At 46.1% G+C, this 18,418-nt stretch overlaps 6 protein-coding genes across 6 annotated transcripts; 1 reads left to right on the forward strand and 5 right to left on the reverse strand.

The window, feature by feature from the left end:
* Positions 1 to 339: 339 nt before the first annotated feature.
* Positions 340 to 2,649, reverse strand: TrAFT101_011846 (uncharacterized protein; the record flags this gene model as incomplete). The annotated part of the gene is made up of 11 exons (XM_066129393.1): positions 340 to 526; positions 586 to 814; positions 901 to 985; positions 1,053 to 1,154; positions 1,228 to 1,334; positions 1,401 to 1,458; positions 1,625 to 2,044; positions 2,115 to 2,166; positions 2,239 to 2,268; positions 2,333 to 2,424; positions 2,476 to 2,649. The coding sequence occupies 11 exons, from the start codon at positions 2,647 to 2,649 to the stop codon at positions 415 to 417; spliced, it is 1,461 nt and encodes a 486-aa protein (XP_065985527.1). The 3' UTR covers positions 340 to 414.
* Positions 2,650 to 2,934: 285 nt separating this feature from the next.
* TrAFT101_011847 (uncharacterized protein) lies at positions 2,935 to 5,330 on the reverse strand (the record flags this gene model as incomplete). The annotated part of the gene is made up of 9 exons (XM_066129394.1): positions 2,935 to 3,027; positions 3,089 to 3,510; positions 3,558 to 3,606; positions 3,669 to 4,182; positions 4,242 to 4,338; positions 4,406 to 4,571; positions 4,631 to 4,935; positions 5,044 to 5,049; positions 5,114 to 5,330. 9 exons carry the CDS (start codon positions 5,328 to 5,330, stop codon positions 2,935 to 2,937), a joined length of 1,869 nt encoding a protein of 622 aa, XP_065985528.1.
* A 2,327-nt stretch (positions 5,331 to 7,657) lies between these two features.
* TrAFT101_011848 (uncharacterized protein) lies at positions 7,658 to 9,336 on the forward strand (the record flags this gene model as incomplete). The annotated part of the gene is made up of 7 exons (XM_066129395.1): positions 7,658 to 7,758; positions 7,844 to 7,927; positions 7,983 to 8,102; positions 8,153 to 8,392; positions 8,456 to 8,525; positions 8,584 to 8,716; positions 8,828 to 9,336. The coding sequence occupies 7 exons, from the start codon at positions 7,658 to 7,660 to the stop codon at positions 9,334 to 9,336; spliced, it is 1,257 nt and encodes a 418-aa protein (XP_065985529.1).
* Positions 9,337 to 9,812: 476 nt separating this feature from the next.
* Positions 9,813 to 11,524, reverse strand: TrAFT101_011849 (uncharacterized protein). Its single transcript, XM_024908589.2, has one exon. The coding sequence runs from the start codon at positions 11,506 to 11,508 to the stop codon at positions 10,051 to 10,053; it is 1,458 nt and encodes a 485-aa protein (XP_024757721.2). The 5' UTR covers positions 11,509 to 11,524; the 3' UTR covers positions 9,813 to 10,050.
* A 1,749-nt stretch (positions 11,525 to 13,273) lies between these two features.
* TrAFT101_011850 (uncharacterized protein) lies at positions 13,274 to 13,471 on the reverse strand (the record flags this gene model as incomplete). The annotated part of the gene is made up of 1 exon (XM_066129396.1): positions 13,274 to 13,471. One exon carries the CDS (start codon positions 13,469 to 13,471, stop codon positions 13,274 to 13,276), a length of 198 nt encoding a protein of 65 aa, XP_065985530.1.
* A 734-nt stretch (positions 13,472 to 14,205) lies between these two features.
* Positions 14,206 to 18,375, reverse strand: RAD5 (DNA helicase rad5). Its single transcript, XM_024902041.2, has 2 exons — positions 14,868 to 18,375; positions 14,206 to 14,769 (listed from the first exon to the last, which is right to left on the reverse strand). The coding sequence occupies exons 1-2, from the start codon at positions 18,320 to 18,322 to the stop codon at positions 14,691 to 14,693; spliced, it is 3,534 nt and encodes a 1,177-aa protein (XP_024757719.1). The 5' UTR covers positions 18,323 to 18,375; the 3' UTR covers positions 14,206 to 14,690.
* Between the last annotated feature and the right edge of the window lie 43 nt (positions 18,376 to 18,418).

Raw genomic sequence — 18,418 nt, forward strand, 5'->3', positions numbered from 1 at the left:
GCAAGAGTCGCGTAGTACATACCAGCCAAGTTTCTGAGTCGCGAAATCTACTGACTGGGCTCGCCTCTTTCGTGTGCAGAGGTGACTACATGCATCAACCTCTCCACTTCCCAAGCCGTTATGTCAGCTCGTAGATAATAAGCCTTTAAAATGAAATCTGCAGACAGTGAACCAATCGATGTGAGTAATAGATCTATGAACGAAAGACTGTTGAAGTCTAAATTAACATATAGTCAATATGTCGCCTAACGAAAATATTGTTGAAATCTACATGTCAGCCTCCTCTACCAAAGGATACTAGAGCATAAACAGCAGCTAGTAGGAGCCATGACCCTAGAACACTCCTTAACCTTAATGCCATTTTTACGACTGAAGAAAGATATCTCCACCCTCATCTGATTCAGCCTGCATTTCTCAAGGTAGATGCCGACATCTCTTATCCAGCTTAATGAGCCTTCTATTTTGTAGTTTGTTGACGGTCCAAAAAGCTTCAGACGTAGCACGCGCAGGGTTTGTGAGAGGAATGCTAAGCATGTTCATTAGAATCACAATTCCCATTCTTATAATGCAAAGATCAAAACGTACCGTCTAAGCGTGTAAAGCTTATCAAATTCCGTCCTTGAATTAGTGACGATACTATCCAGCATCGCACGCATATATGCTTGCCATTCATTCTGTAGAGACGGAATTGCTAAAGGGCCTCCATTCCGAGTATACCACTTGTCAAAGTCTCCGAAACGGTCATACAAAGCTTCATACGTGTCGCAAAACTTGTCCCAAACTATTTGGTTGTTCATGTATGAGAAAATTAGACCTGTGCAAAGAAGACTTAGTTAGCAAAGATGTGAAGATGAAGATGGACCTGAGAGGTCAAATTCTACATCTCGTCACCTGACTTACCTAGCTCTTTCACACTTTGAAGCTGCTCGGTGACAGGCATGAGTCCATAACTTATTATGCTAACAGTGTTGATATTTTCAAACACCTATAGCTGCATTAGGTATTATTCGAATTAAGTAATAACAGAAAAAGAAAGATAAAAGAGAGCATACATTTCCTTTCTTATAGTTTGGTCTGGCCTTGAAAATGGTTAAGCGGTCGAGAGTTGCCTTATTGCCCAGCTCCGCCAGCAGAATTTGAATAAAAGGCACCTTCTTATTTCTAAGTACCCATGAGTTCGGAGAGACGGGCTTCTTTATATAGTCATTGGTGAAAAGCGCAGGGTACCTTGGGCCGAGGATTGTTAGGCATAGGGTTCTGGCGCTTGAAAAACCCTTTATCAAGCCACTGGTTGAAGAAGATTGATATAAGCTGGCCTTCAAAAACATGCTCCGCTAGAAGGTAGCTTAGTTAGTCAAATATACTATATAAAACAAAAAAGAATGAAAGCGTTCATGTACTTTGATACTTGGCCCGATACATGCCTGCTGGAGTATGTTCGACATCGGCAACATTTAGCTGGCCAGCAGCCCAATTAGTGCAAGAGGCAGAAACGTTGCTCCAGTACCTAGAAATAGGATCCCAACGCCCCTGCTCAATGCCATCCCATGGAAATGTTGCATCTGCTGGGAAGGCGGGATAATAGAATGCTGATTGCGGGCTAATTTTTTTTACCACCACATACCAACACCTTTTTGGGAGACAGCGTGGCTGTGCCATTAACCCGTTTCTCTAGTAGATGACCTTGCTCATCTTCGTCTTCCAACTGATTCCGTGGTTGGTGGCCTGGGATCCATTCTCCCTCTTCTGGAGGATCGATCGCGGGGTCGAAGTCTGTATAGCCGTAGAGATATTGCATACTTACACATCCACAACAAAAGCTCTTCTTGCGTTTTCTCCGCTCTTTTTCGCAGCCGACACAGTCATCGCAGCTAAATTTTGGTTGAGTAGTGTCAAACATAGTAAGGATAGCTTGGTCCTGCATAAAGGTTGAGATATTAATCGAAGTCCCAGCGCTGTAGCCCCAGCCATTTAGCTTCCCCCGGCCGCCAAGTAAAGAGTGGTTAGTCTCATTGTAGCACTTCTTTTTGTCTTTAAGAACTTGCTGTGTTTAGAACGAAAAAGACAATGGTTAAATTCATCTCGGCTGCTTGACATATACGACGGTTACTTACCGAATCATATGCAAGTTCGGCCAGATGGTCTCCGTTCCACCGGGCAAATTCACTGATTTCATCCATTCGTAAGCATCTGAATTCCGCAACTCGTAAGAGAAATAGATTATATAAAGAAACTCACGTGTTATTTTGCGATTGGTAGGCTAAAGTCCTATATGTTCACTGTGCATTAGAATATGCACCTGCTTTCCGCGGTGGACACGACATCAACTCACGTTACCGCATAATCCGCACATGACAGTTCTTGATTATCTTCATTTTCAGAAGAGAAAGTAAATTCGGTCATTGTATTGTAGGTGACGGACATCTGTAAGAAAGGTCAGTTTGTTCAACCACGTAACCATTAGAAATCGCTCACGTTGGGTAGATCAATTGGTAGAGGAACGTTTTGCCCTCCCAAAAGCAGTTTGCTTTTTAGACCAAACGTAACAATGCTGCTCAGAGCAATTCTACCACCATCTCCCAGACCATTGTACAGAACGTCAGCTTTCGACACAACAACATTATTCTTACTGCGCTTTGCGAGTGCCATGTTTGACTCCGTATCCGAGATTGGAAAATATAAAGTTGAATCGCCAAAATCGGACAGGATCCTGGTTTGTAACCGCCCATTGAATGGAATATTGTTCTCTCCAAAGCTTCTCATGTCTGTTCCATTCATAGTGGCCATTTCATACCCAATTTGGTAAAAGGGTTCAAAGGTAGCCATGTCAGCAGAGTTGCCGGCGTTGATGGCATGCCCACCTATCGTCACTGGAATCTCATCACTTATAGCAGGATTTCCCTTGCCAGCCTCTGATATATCGAGAGATCCGATTCACCCAATAGCATATGTAAAATTTGTGTTTCCAGACACGTGCAAGAATCCACTGGACTCTTGAATCTGAAACGCTCCTCGGTCAAGGGAAGCCTACCAAGATAAACTGGTCAGTGGTACTGTGGCAAGCACGGCAAATTGAAAATCCACTTACCACCATAGAGAAGCCATAGAGAAAGTGAGCATTGAGTTTTCCTTTTATGTAAGCACCAATGCCTTCATCAAATGTCGATCCTTCAATTGGACAGTCCTGAGCAGTCTGCCATAATAGTGGAGCTTGTATATCCTCACTGATATCGAAAGATTTGGAATCTTCAAACGTCGAATAACCGTCACTGGAATATTTTTCCTGCCAGTCTGCAGATGATGGAGCAAAGAATCTGCGTGTTAGATCCCGGGATTGGATGCCGGGAGAGTTGACAACAGAGTCCCAGTAGCCTTTAAGATTTGAGTAGTCGATGCGAATACTGGTGTGGTTGGTATCTCGGCGGACAAGACCCATATCAAAATCGAAGTAAAAGTCAAAGACTTGTGAGGTTGGCTGTCTGCCGCCAAATATTTTGGGGATGTATTGATCTGACCCGTCAGTTGCATGTTGCAATGCTCATAAAACATGAACTTACCAGGTGAAACCTGAATAGAGACAGCTCTTGCATATTGCTGTGATAAACACTAAGACATCCATACAAATTAGAGAGTCGGTCCCTTCCTCCAGGGAGAGAAAGATCACTAACATGAGTTGGCAACTCCACCAGAGTACCCTCGACACCTTGTTCCATGACTCGGAAACAGCCTTGCACATCATCACTAAAGCAAGCCACTCTGGCCTTGGAAATGCCAGACCGCAATGGGTTTTTCATGCAATGGCAATCTAAGAATTCGAACGGATCTGGCTCATTGTCCCGTTTAGTCAGTGGCGAAGCGACGTGAGAATCGCCTGATATGAGAAAAAAGCCGAATCCGCCGTTACTTGGATCCATATTGGTTGAACCTAGAGAACCCCCAAAGCTAACTAGTCCATATCTTGGAGTATATCCGTTAGGAGGAAGGAATTCGGTCGGGAATATGTTCTTGATATCTACTAGATCGAATGGGGTATTGTGGTTGCCAATGATGGAAGGATCAGAGATTGCTCTGAGCGCATCCAGCTGTCCATTATCAAGGTCGACGGCCCATATCATTAAGCCCGAAAGGCCGAGCTTATTCGCGTAATCGATCTTGGCCTGTATCGTTTGGGCGTCGTCAAAACTTGAGCGTCGTTAGCTCATGACTATCCTCATAGTATATCGGAGCGCCAAGTTACTTACGAGATCCATGAGTCCTTTCCATAAGGCAGATATTTAACGGCTGCCTCTTTATCCCAGTAAGCTGTCGCGCCAGTTCGGCGAAGTATATCTGTGATCTCTATATTCACCAGCTCTATTAGCACTTGCACGCCAAGACAATCATGAGCATATAAATGTGAAGTTACCTCTGAACGATAATATTCCTGCAGTGCTAGAACATGGGCCTGCATCTCCTGGACCGCTAAAGGCACATCCGGGCTTCCAGCAGTGAGGGTCTTTTAAAGAGAATGATCTGCCGTAAAATCCGAGACCCAAGACAATTTTTGATGGTTGAATTCCGACTCTCCAAAACTATTGCAAAAGACAGTCAGTAGCCTTCCAAAAGCCATACTTTTTACACTTTGGCATACTAGATCAAGTGAGAGATCAATCTCGGTCAAGTTAGTATGGGCCAAGACATGTTTGCCGATTGTATTGTTGCCATCCCAAACTCCATGAAGATCATAGGACATTAAATTCACCCAATCAACGTGAGGCACCATGTTCTCCAAGTCGAAATGGCGAAGATACCAGTAAGAGGTCGGGGCCGTAAATGTTACGATATAGTCGTGGCCGCTGGCTTTGATTGCGGCACGCAGCTCCTTTAACAGCGCAGCATAGTTTTCACCATCCTTCTCAGTGCCGCCGCGGTCGTCAGCACCAGGGTACTCCCAATCTGTTCCATTGTAAGCTAATTTTATTCTTTTAATTATATATTTTGGGTTGTTCGTGTGCGATTAATGGTATGTCGAGATCGAGATCGCTCTGGGGGAGAGACACTAACCGAAATCTATAGAGTGATGAAAGGAACCATTAGCGAACAGCCGGATCAGCCCCAAGGACAAAGCACTTACCCAACCCATCGTACCCATAGTTCTCTAAGAATGCCAATGCATTTTTAACAAACACAGCTCGATTCGCCGCTGTAGATACCATATCTGGAAATACGCTTTGCCACGGGCCTGGGTCGCTAAATTTCCAAGCACCAAGGGCAATGAGCAACTTCAAGTCCGGATTTCGAGCTTTTATGTCACCTATACTTTCGTAAATATTAGTAGACAAGCCGTCCATGTTAGTGATTCGAAAATCTGGACTGATGTATCCAAATGCAACGTTCAGGTGAGTCAAATAGTTAACAGGAATCTCTCCAGGCCCCATAGTACCGCATGGATGGTGGGAATTCCACGCCTCCCAGTATCCAACCACTCGTTTCTGAACATTTGATGGATGGCCTGACGGTTTTGGCTGATGACAGTTGGATTGGCAACCTTTTTTGCAGAACTCGCCAGTTGTACCGCAGAAACCAAACTCTGAGCAGCAAACGTAAAGGGGGCAAGCTTGTCCTGCATTTGGCGCGAATTTACCGCATTCTGCTTTGGCATTACAGTTGAACTGACAGCCTTTACCACAATACGTCGGACCGTAACCACACCGGCCGCTCACGCCGCAACAAGCACCGTTAGGACATGGCTGGTTCCTAGAGCAGGTGTAGCCGCCTTGCCCTGGTTGAAACAACCTTGCTTCAACGATGCCGGTTGCGTGCCGTTCGTGATGTAATTGAGTGTTCCGGAGACTGTAAACGCAAGAGCCGTTGTGAAGTGAAAGCAGTGCTGATATAAGCAAGAAGATAGAAGGGTAAAGGAGTGAGAATCGAGGCATCTCTATTGCATGGCAATGACTGATAACAGTCGATCCTCTGCAGCATCAAGATAATAACGTCCAATTCTCTATGTTGCGATTTCTTGTTAATACTAAAGGGTTCAAATTACATTTACTTCTCTCCCATTCATTATATTCATATATAGATAGGCATTGTACAAACTTGCCATCGCAGCGAGTCATGGGCAATCAATCGGCACTAGCCCTCAGGTCCAAAAGCTGAATCATTTGATGCAGTGCTTGATGAGGCTTCTTGGAACCCGGAGCAGCTGAATGGTGCTAATTCCCATTACGAAACATCGACGGGAAAGGGCAGATTCACCGCTAGGCAGCTGTTTGTTATCCTCATTCTCTAGTCTGGTAAGGAGCATCAGGTCTGCGTCTGCGCTACTATTGCAAAGCTTGGATGATCCAAAATGGTCATATTTCCCACACTGATCTTGTTAAATTTTATTCAAGGATCCTCTTCTATCCAGTATGGTGATCGCCTTTTGTTTTAAAGTATGTATTCCAACTATTCGAGAGTTCAATAATTGCGTCTCGTAAATCTTAGCTTAAAAATACGAAGTTTAAGCTAGAAAATCCTATATTGCTTTCAACGATATTTGCTATATTGATACCACCATCAGCAATACCGAAATCTCGATGTGTTATTCATGACTCGCCATTGCGTATGATATGAAAACAAATAAAAGAATACAGGCGACGAAGCTCTCGGTTAGCATGGAGCCTAGACTATTTTTACTTTCGGATTTGACCGACGACAGGAGAAATCCCTTAAATGCTCTATTCCGTTGTTTCAGGGAAGAAACATGGGGGTTTATGTGTTTGCCCGCGTTGATCAGTCGCCATGCCAGAACAAGGATAATATTTTAGTCCATCTAATTGCTCTTGGGGTTTCATGAATTGTTTGCCCACGCAGTATTATCGGAGCGTGACGGAGACACATCTGCCCATAAAGTCACTGATACTTGTATATGTTCCTTGTTGGTATAGAGTGCCTCAGCCGCAATAGCTGATATTGATCTCGACTGGAACTTTTGCAAAGCCAAGAGCACGGGAAGACCCATGCCGCTGCACTAGACCGACTTTAACCACATATGCTAAATCCCCAGAAACACCCATTGAATGAATAGTGACGGCATAGGCAGAACAAAATAGCGAATATATGCGTATTATTTAAGCACTTAGCAGAATACAATCTAATGTAGCCGTAACTAGTTGAAAGGGGATCAGCCCCAATATATAACACACTAGAAAATGTCATGATATTGACACCTACTATAGGGCAGCACCCTTCAAAATAATCTTCATTTTTGTGCGTTATGCATTGTATCAATCACGGCCCTCAGCTTTCCTTCCGCTAATAGGTCATCTTTGAAGTGTTAAACAGCAGTATTTGTCTTGGAAATAGCTCACAATGTGTCTTCGTAGCGGTCCGTGTGGTCGTGCCGGGAGGGATCGAGATGTTTGTCCAATGTTAGGTTATTTAAACTCTGCTGCTTCATGGGAAAAGTTTCCTTCTGCATATTTGTCTTACAATTCTACATTGGCAGCTTAGATCCAAAGACCATCTTTCACTGCAATCTTTCCACTGCCCATAATTGGATGTAACAATGAACCTTTATAAACTTTTCTTTCCTCTCTTTCTATCTACTCTTCAAGTTCATGCAATCGTATCCGCCACTGGTATTTTGACCAATGCATCTACTATTGCCACGATCGGATGCAAAAAATATATGGTTCACGATGGCGAAACTTATTTCAGCATCACCAGGGCAAACAACATCACCTATGCGCAGATTCTCGTCTGGAACAGCGACCTCAAACCCGCCTGCACGTAAGTTTCAGACATGAGCGGATAATTTGGCCCTACAGTCGGGAAAGCTAATGGTATGAAGTAACATAAAAGATTTTTTGAACAGGAACATTTGTATCAGCAATCCTTCCGGCAAATTTACCATTCCTAACAACTCGCGCGGAGCTACGGCTACCATCTCAACCCAGGCGTAAGCTTCTTCCATGCGAATGAGTATCTCGCGGAAACTTACAATCTTTGAATAGACCTAAGCCAGCGCCGGTACTCAATACAACTAATGAGAAATGCGGACAGTTCTACAAAGTAGCCAAAGGGGATGATTGTTCGACCATTGAAGCTGAGTTTGGCATATCCTTGAAGGATTTGTAAGTTACTCATTGCCGTATACCACACAGAATATTAACAGATAACTCAGAATATTTTTAAATCCAGAGGTCGGCACCAATTGTACTCATCTTTTGTTGGACTACTACTACTGTGTTAGGCCAGTAGGAGCCATCTCAACTTACATCGGATATGGAGGAGCGCAGACCAATAATACCACTTGGGCAGAGTTATCTATGAAATCAGTACCAAGGAGGGACATTATGGCATCGTTTAGAACAGACAAGCCAATGATTCCGATGGCAAATGGCACACGACGAGATTGTATCTTGTGAGTGCACTTTGCCAAGTTATTTATATAGCCACATAAATAGTTTACTAACTCTGTTCCCAGATATTTTTGGCTCGAAGATGATAACACTGACTGTTTGGGATGGTCTTACCAGGCAGAAACTTCACTCGAGGTTCGTACCATTCTGCCATCTTCTCGCCCTATGCGGAATACTTACTTAGTTCTGGTAGGAGTTCATGTTATGGAATCCATCCTTGAGGGAGGACAAGGAAAAAATCCACTCGAGTGGAAGCAATAATCCACAACCATGTACGCTCTCAGCAAGCAGCTCATACTGCCTCCTGCTAACTTCCCCTTCTCCATGTAAGTCTTTGGAACATTTATTTAATCATTTAGTTTATTTATTTCTCTTTCCCCACATTTCGCGAAGAATCTATACGAAATTGAAATTGAAACGTGGCTCATGTATGATAGCTCCTGTTTCTGAGGAAACTCCACCAAGCCCTCGAGCAGTTGGAGAGATTGCGAACTGCACCGACTGGTTTCACATCGGGCCCGAGACCACATGCGACACAATGATGGGTCTTAACAACCTGACAATGAAAGATTTCTGTTCCATGAATCCATCCGTTGGTATAAATTGCGAAGGGCTAGCTGAAGGCACGTATTATTGTGTTTCAACGCACCCCGGCGGAAACCAGCCTTACAACGAGGACGACGACCGCGGAGACGACGATCACCACACCACAATGGCGAGCCCGACAATGACTAAGAATGGACTGATTTCTACGCCGTCTCCTGTTCAAACAGGGATTAGTTCGACATGCAGGAGTTTCTACAGAGTGGCGAAAGACGACGCGTGTGACAAAATCGCCCAAGACCACAATATTACTCTATCAGACTTTTATACTTGGAATCCAGCGGTGAGCAGACACTATTCTAGTCTCCAAGCGGGAGTATATGTGTGCGTGGGTGTTTTATAGAAATATACAACTGCCACCGCAACATCCACTGGCTTACATACGCCAACTCCAACACAAAGCGGCATGGGCCAGGGGTTGCTAAGCCTACAATCACTCTCAAACAAACGACGACAGCTAAGCCCAAGACAACTATGAAGATGCTCAAAGGTATTCATACACCAGTCCCGGGGTAAACCGGCATAGTGAATCAGGCTAAGTCTTTCTACAAGGTGTAGTTAGGCAGTGATGTTTTGTACTAGTGAAAGCGTATGGTATAGTCTCTGATGACTGCTGTTGAAAATGACCACTCGGGGCTTCAAGCCAACATCTGCGTCTGCATTGGCGTTTGATAGTACCGGAATTTCACAGTTTGCTTTTGGCGTACCATGTAGTCACCCTTTCTTGTGACCTTAATTAGCACCAAAATCACATTTGTCATGTGCGTTTAAATAGATAGATATAGATTGGAATCGTCTGAAATTGAGTCATCTCCATAAAATTAATTCTATGGCACAACTATCACCGCTATACACACATTTGAGAACAGGTGTTGTACAAGTAAGAGGACAAAGCCTCAAACCCATGACAGGTCAATCGTCACCTAAGGCCTCCAAGGCATCTAGGGCTGCCTGTACGTCAGGATCTCCCCCCTTTTCATCCCAGGCCCGCATATATGCTTCCCAGTCATTGCTATCCCAAATAGGACAATCTACCCATGGACCGTCAATCTCAGGCTCAAATTCGTCCCGTATCATACCACCATCTCCGAACTTCGCGTCCTCTGGATGATCCAGGGCCCCCCTCGTACAAAAACGAGTCCACTTCTCTTTCAAGCCAAATTGCTCGGCCATACACTACATCGCTGTAATAGCCATCCAAACCAATCTTAACTTTGGGGCGAACTGCGGCATCTCTAGTACGCCAATCTAGAGTATCGCGCATCTCATCCAGCAAAGCTTTGTAACTACCTCCATCGTTTAAAAAACACAAGAAGCTGAGCTCGATGGTCCTAATAGAGGCTGGCAGTGCCACCAGAAGAGACATAACATCATCTTGCCGCACAAGGAACTTCGATAGTCCAAAGTGGCGGAGCTTCGGCCATCGCTCTATGGGAAAGATATCAAGGAGTGGCGTGAAATGATAAGGAAGACCGCTGCTATCCAGCCCAGTATTAAAGTCTGGCTCGTCCCCCCAATCTGTCCTCAAGTGGATGTGCTCCAAATCTTCCGATGCCTCTGCCAGTGCACGTCGTATGCGCCCATTCCGAAACGATATCCAGTCGAAACTGGGCTGTCCGCCAGCAGTGAGAGCGAGATCAAAACGGCGGAAACCCGGTCGGCGGAGAACAGCAACGAGTTGGTCGTATTCTCGGCAAGGATTGTCAAAAAAGTGGCAGGTTAGACCTGTTGGCAGCTGATGGACGTCGATAACAAGGTCTTTTACTGACGGCGCTTTGTTCTCTGCGAGGCAGCGGATTACTTCTCGAAAGCCTCGCCATTGCTCCTTGTCAGTCTCAGTCTCCCACGGCTCGCATTGTAAATGATCGTAGGTGCCTGGCCAGCCGCGCGGAATATTGTAGTTGAAGCCATATGGAAGCGATCGAAGCATCGGTGTCCCGTACAGTGGCTTGAATGTGAACCCATGGGCTGCTGGTGTTAACGTGATTCTCTCCAGAGCCGGGAAGCGTTCAAGGCCGTATTCAAATGCTTTAATATCGCTACCGTCTTTCAAAACTTCGTTTTGCCGGTCTGCATACTCGCAACAGAGCAGCCATGACTCAAATACAGGCATCTGAGCCTTTACTTCTTCGTCTATGGCCTTCTCAAAAGGAAAATGGACAGCGAACATGGATCGCCTGCCCAAGATTTCATACAAGTTTTCTTTGCAAGCGTGTATGTAATCATAAGGTGCCACACGGCCCTCCAATTCATACCCCTCACATCCAGAACGAGGGTTGCCGAATCGGGCCTCATCCCAGATAATTTCTTTTACACCATGCCTGTAGGCCTCATGATCCGCGATGGAGCGAAATACTTCAATGTCTATCGGATTCACACTTATAAACGCCCTAGAGAGACGCAAAGGTATGTCTGAAAATAACTTGCACGCAAGTCTCAAATTTTTGATGTCTTTACCCGTCAAATCAAGAAGGATCTTATCCAAAAGCTCCTTGGGCAAATGTGTGAGCCTCATGGTAATGTATGCCTTTGAAAGCTGTAGGGCTGATGTTATTGAAAGAAGGAAAATACGAGAGTGGAAAAGAAAAGAAACGAAACGAAACGAAAAGAAAAAGTCTGTGAATCTGCGTATTCCTACAGTCCGTGCGGCGGCCATCCAATGGCTCTTGGTATGAGCAAACAAGTGCTTTTAACAACAATAAGCTCGCAATAACAAAATGAATCTCCGCTTTCGGCCGAGTGACGACAGAAAGAATGCGTAAAAGTTAATAAAGGATAAATCAGTATGTATATTGGACAGCTTTATTACATATCACCAGCTTTATCGTCCTTTTTGATAAATGTTATACGGATACTCTGTTTGTGCTGGATCTTTCCGTTCAACTGTCCGTGCACATGGATTATGGGAACCTCAGTAAAAGCATTGATAACAGAAAATCCTGTTATCTACTAGGTATTCAGCGTTATTTGTTTACTAGTATCCTGCAGAGGCTACTTGCAGATAACTGCGTCAGGTGCATACGTAGACCTGCATCTTCAATATTGACTGGCCTGGAGACTCGTGTATCAATGCAGATTTTAGCTAGACAGTCTCATAATACATAGCTGTATAATATTACTTTTACATCTGAAAGTCATTCCTTTACTGTACCATTGAATAGCTTTTTATAGGAATAAAATGCGGACGCATATATAGAGCACTGGCAAGCCAAGAACTCTCGTTCACGTCCCACCGTTGCTACTCAATACAATCAATCGCTCCCTGTATTCTCTGTTGCTTAACGTGATTCCCGAAATATTTCACGGGATACAGTGGCTTTGGGCACTAGTTGACATGATGCCCGTCTCGCACAGACGGCCGAGCCTCTCTGGGCCTTTGCAAAAAGTATGAGCAGCAGTGTAGCGCTCCATATATGGCAACCAAGACCCCTAATTATAGAGCGGATAGAATCTATACAAGTATATAACAAGCAAAAATTGGGTCAGGAAGATGTTACCTATTTAGACTGTGTGAAATAAATACCCCCCTCGTCGCATTTAGTGAGTAACTATTGTATGCGTTTCTGCTAATTACCCAATTAGGAAATAATCCAAGGATCACCAGATGCAAGTCCACATTATATGCAACTAGATTTTCAACACGGTTCACAGGGTAGTAAAAGCTGCTTCCATAGCTAATCCACAATATCAGAACAACAAACACACTGAAAAACCCACTTTTTCAACGCACCTACATACATACGATGTACAGCAGACCTCTTGTATTCAGATCGAGTAACGATATTCGAGCAGTGCTACTAATGTTCTCAACGCACATGCCTAAAGCAGCAAAGTCCACTTCGGGAAGCGTCAGAACTCTGAACTTGAAAGACGCGTCGATCGATCTAACCAGTCGGGATGGGATGGCTTTAGGCATCTTGTTTTTTTCCCCCCGATAGATTAATTTCTTGTGATTCGTAATGGCACTCTGGAGGATAAAAGAAAAATAGTCACGGTAACGCGATGACATGTATGTACTTTCAGCACTTTATTCACAGTGAGCTTGCCCAGGTCGGCAAGACTTATTAAGATTTAATAGTAGTCATAGCACTTATAATCGCTTTAATTCAATGTTCTCATCTCCATCAAAACCCATTACATCCACCCCCCCTCTCATCGGTTTCAATCCCATCATCAACCTAATAACCACCACCTATTAGCAACGCGTCGCAAATACAACTGCCTACTGCTTCTTCACAACACACACAGGGAGAAAAAAAAAAAAAAAAAACTCACCCTCTTTAGCGAGACTGGCAGATTCCCGTAGCAGACTTCTCATCAGCGCCGGGAGCAAGCAGGCAAACCTGTCCAAAGGGGCAGGTCACGATGGTGTCCTTCATCGATCCGCAGACCAGCTTTCCATTCACGAGGGGAGCCGGAGAGGCAGCAGCAAGGCCAGCCAGGGCGGCGACAACAAAGGTAAGGCCGGTGAACTTCATATTTGCGGTATTTTGTGAAATGTGTGTCGAGAGATCTCGGTAATGACTGGTTTTTGTGTTTTTCGTTTTGTATGTGAATTATCGTGCTGTAAATGAACGGCGAAAAACCACAATAGCAAAAGAGCGACTGGACTGGAGATAGTAACAAGAAGATTCCCTTTTCAAGCGCGTACAAATCCGGGGGATCAGCGTATTTATTAAATTTCATTCCCCGGCTCCTCGAGTCGTATTCCCTCCTCTAGCCCAACTGGCCATCAAGCCACTAGGCCCCAATTCATCCTCCTCGTAAAAAAGGAGGAGACCAGACTAGTCAGTCAAGCTGGCCATGCAAGCAGAAAAGGCACGGCAAACCGACCGTCCGCCTCGTATTCCTTTGATGAACAGACCAAGCCCTTGTCTCCATCGAACTCGGTCATCGCACTTCGTATAAGCCAATATGGATAACGGGTCGGGGACCCTGGCCGGTAATTTCGGCTGTCCCAATTTGGCCTGCGCTTTTGGCGGCCCCGCCCCTTTTTTGCAGGGTGCCCCTGAATAGCTCCAGTCAGCAGCTCTAGCCTGTTCCTGTGTGGAAATGCTTGCTCTACTGTACGCCGTATTGAGGGTCTAGCCAGTGATTCTGCGGCTTGATACAATTCTCCAGTCTTGAACATTCATACTGCTAGTACTATTATTTAGTACTAGTAGATGCATCAGAGGCACGATATGGCAGATCCATACTTGCATCCGCGTAGCTCCCATCGACAACCCTGAAACCATCCTAGCAGATAAAGTTATATTGCCCAAAAGCCTCACTGGGGAACTCTGTGGGGACGCCCGCATTGAGCTGTGATATGCTACCCGAATGATGGAATGCTGAAATGCTACCCAACGAAACGTGCCATCATTTCGTGCTAGTAGAACACCTGTCTCTCATGATCAATTTGACAGGTCGTCTAATACCCTTTCCATGTTGCACCACTACCAGTGCAAGTAAAATTATATGTCACACCGCCAGCCAGCCAGCCATTCAAATATACACCTTGTTCATCAATGCCGGAACCAAATGCAATGCAATGCCGCGCCATGCCATGCCATGCCAGTTTTGCAGTAACCTCTACGCCAGACAATGAGAAAAGCCAGCCACATGAAAACAAAGTACTACTAGTCGTAACCATTCCCAAGATCCGCCACCATATTCATCAACCATGTCGTGACAATTAACTACTTCGTCCATCGCCTAGCTAAGAAGCTCTTTGATATCCTCTATTCTTTGAAGCTTCTTCTCTTCATCATTCATCATTCCCAAAGACGTCGCTCTGCACACAATCAATCGAATTAGCCTCATGAAACACCAAAACAAAAAGGAAAAAAAAAAAAGAAAAAAGAAAGAAAAAAGAAAAAACGATTCACTTACATAAACTTCTTCCTCTCTTGAATCTTCAACATCCTCTCCTCCACACTCCCCTTCACGATAAACCGCTTCACCACCACCTCATCCTGCTGCCCCAGTCTGTGCACCCGATCAATCGCCTGCAGCTCCACGGCATAGCTCCACCAGGGGTCCATCATAAAGACGCGCCCCGCGCTCGTCAGGTTCAGTCCCACGCCGCCCGCGCGCAGACTCATCAACATCACCACAAAGCCTTTGCTCTCTGAGAATTCCTGCAGCACTGCCGCTCGGGCCCGCTGCGTCATGCTCCCGTCGAGTCGAAGGAATTTGATGTTGGCGCGATTGAGTGCGGCTTCGATGAGCGACAAGAAAGACGTAAACTGTGAAAAGATGATGGACTTCATGTGTGGCCGTTCACGGCGTAGCAATCGAAGTTCTGTCAACAATGCGGCAACTTTGGCTGACGATGAATTGACGCCCAATCGTTGCAGGCTAATGCGCGGTTTCGAGGCAAACGCGTCGCCTTCGTCATGCCGTACAACCTCGAATAGATCACGCTGATTGAGTGGTGCTCGGCAGTTGAAGCACCTCGGCACTTTGCCATGGTCCGTCTCATGCTTTATAAAGTCCATCAAGCACTTCTTGCATGCAGAGTGCCAGCATCCAGTAACAATCTGCTCATTCATTGGCTCGTCAAAGCACAAGGGGCATTCCTTTTCTGCTTCATTTCGAATCTCATCAAGCGCGTGTGCTCCATATGTCTGCCTATCGTTGGTCGCTTCATCCGTGATGGCAGTAAACTGTGTAATGAGCGATTCAAGGTCCATATCATCGCCCAACCCAGTAGCTGCATCTGCTGCGGCTCCAGCTTCTTCCTCATCGGCAACGATATCCTTGTTACGGACAAGAACAGGATGACAGCATGATTGACGGAGGCGCATAATCTGAGCAAAAATTGTCGTGAATGCCTTGAGTACAGTGCCAGCCTCTACGTTCTTGGCAAATGTGTTCTTCACTTTGTTAAAGATGTGGTCGTAAATGTCTCGTTCCGCTTTGGATAATTCCACTTCCACTAAGTCGATTTGTTTCGGAGGAAGCTGTACTAAGGGCTGACCATCTGGTGTTTTCATATCTTTTGTTCTTCGTGTGACCAATGGTTCCAGAACTGTCTGCACAACGTCCAACGCGCGTACAAAGTCGCCTGATTCAAACGGTACTGTGATAAATGTCTTCCAGAAAGAAAAGTTGTTCCACGGCTCAACTCCCAGGAAGCGCACCAAGCTAAAGAGGTCTTCCAGTCTGTTGACAATCGGAGTACCAGTCAACGCCCAACGATGGTCGGCCGCAATCTCATAACACGCTCGCGCAGTTTTGGAAGCTCGGTTTTTTATGTAGTGGGCTTCGTCCAGAATCACTCGGAAGAATTTGAGTGAGAAGATGCCAGTATGGAACGACCTTTCGCCGTTCTTCGCGAGAACACTGCCAAACTCGGATAAGACGACTCCGTAACTGGTAATGACAAGGTCCGGTGCGTTGGAGCCGCTGCACAGTGACTGCAGATTCAAGGCCTTCTCAGTACCATAGTAGAGCTGAATCTTTAGGGTGCCTGCTTTGGAGGCCTTCTCGGCTTCACTTTGCCACTGCGATAGCAGGGACATCGGAGCAACCACAAGGGTAGTGCAGGGGGCATCCAAGACGTTTGACGAGTTCTTACCCAGTCGCTGGAGTTGATTTAACCCGTCTTTAGATGATAGCCTGGCATTATGTGAAGCCTCTGATCGGTGCGAGTGTATCAGACTAAGCATCTGAATAGTCTTTCCAAGGCCCATTTCATCGGCAAGAATGCCGCCGAGACAGTGTTGCTCTTGAACAGGGAACTCCAGAGTCAGGTCGCCAGAGTAAGGATTGACATAAAACTTGGACTGGCCTTCTACTGCGGGGAGATCCTTGTCGTCAACATCTTTGACTGGCCACAGATACTCCTCCCACAACGGATGCATTGAGGGTTCTCTATGGCTCCGCTCATCCCTCTCCTTAGCCAGCATCCAATGCAGCGACTGTTTTTGATACGGCCGTAGTGACATGGCAAAAGTGCTCGCGGGCTCAGCTTCCGGCATGTTAAAGTCAAATGTCTGGGCCTTCTTATACAGAGCGTCAAGCTGATCTTGCTCAAGCTCCTCTCCTTCTTCGGGTTCCTCTGACGGCGACGAGTTTCCAGACTCTTTGTTACTGCTCGCCGTTGCCTTTTTCGAGTCCTTTTGCTTCTGCTCATCCATCTCGGCAGCTTGAAGAAGCCCTTTTCGCCCACCCTTTGCCGCGGCATTTGCGGTAACCGGTTGTAGATTAATTTCCTGGAATAGTCTAACCAGCGCAACTTGTCTAAGTCGGAGTTCTTTTTCTTGCGCCGTTTCAATCTGCTGCTCGAACCATGTGGCCGAAGAATCATTCACAGGCTTAAAGCTTCGGTCAAAGAAGGCTGAGTTGAGCAGAGAGCATCTCAGCTGGAGAAAGATGGTATCGTTTGTTCGCACACGCTCGGGGCAATACACGCATGTCCCTTCAAACCCGCAAATCTTTTGGTCTATCAATGTCGACACCCAGTTCGCAGTATCTTTAGCGAGCCGTCCAATTTCTTGGCCGCTCTGGGTTGTAAATCGTACAACAACATCGACTCGTCTCGAAGCAGCGGTGTTCATCTTTACAGGAGTAGGAGGGGCGCCGAGCCGGGGTTTCGTCTTTGGAGGCTGAGGAGGCTGTATCTTTTGTCGTTCAATCTTGACGATTTCGCCGTGCTTCAGCAAGTTTGCTCCACTTCTTGTAGCCCATCCCTCGACGCCGAATGCGCCAATGTATCTTGAGGGCGGCATCGTTTGTCGGATGGGAATCGGCGAGGACTGGGCCGGGGCATCAGTCAAGGCTGTTCGGCTGGAGCCCGGTGTAGCGGGGGCTGCTGCTGGATGTGATGCCGGCTTGGATTTCACGAGTTTCCTGTACGTCCCGTCGAAATACATGTTGACAGCTCGTTCCAGGTTGTTCCCGCAGTGCTGCTGAATGGCACTCAAGATATCTGCAGCAACTTTACATCCCACAAAACTTTCAAATGTTTCTTGGTCAAAGGTCACTGACGAGGACTCGTGCTGGGGTGCGGGCTCCTCCCGTGGGGTTCGTCTGGAGGCAGCTCCATCCTCGCGAAGCTGAGTGAAGGCATTTCGATGTCCTTGTTCGGTCTCGATGCCTCCCTTGCTCTCCTGTTCCTCCCAATCTCCAGAATATTCTTGTTTTCCCTTATGCTCTTCTATCCCAGCTTCCTCCTCGCGGCCATCGTCGTCTTCAGCCTTGAAGAACAGCCTTGGTTCTTGACTCGAGCTGTACTCGTGCTTGGGGCTGCTGAACGCCACTGGATCCGACGACGCCGCGTCCGGGTCCTTGAAAAATCTCCGCCTCTTCACCGGAGGCTCTTGCGAGGATCCCAGCTCCATATTTGCGCCGAGGCTCTCATCTGGAACAAATAGGCAAAACCAGAAGCCGTAACTTTTCTCAGCGTTTCCCGCTAAGCCCGCCGGCAGACGCGCCTA

The sequence above is a fragment of the Trichoderma asperellum genome, chromosome 7 (assembly GCF_020647865.1).
Source record: "Trichoderma asperellum chromosome 7, complete sequence".
NCBI lineage: Eukaryota > Fungi > Ascomycota > Sordariomycetes > Hypocreales > Hypocreaceae > Trichoderma > Trichoderma asperellum.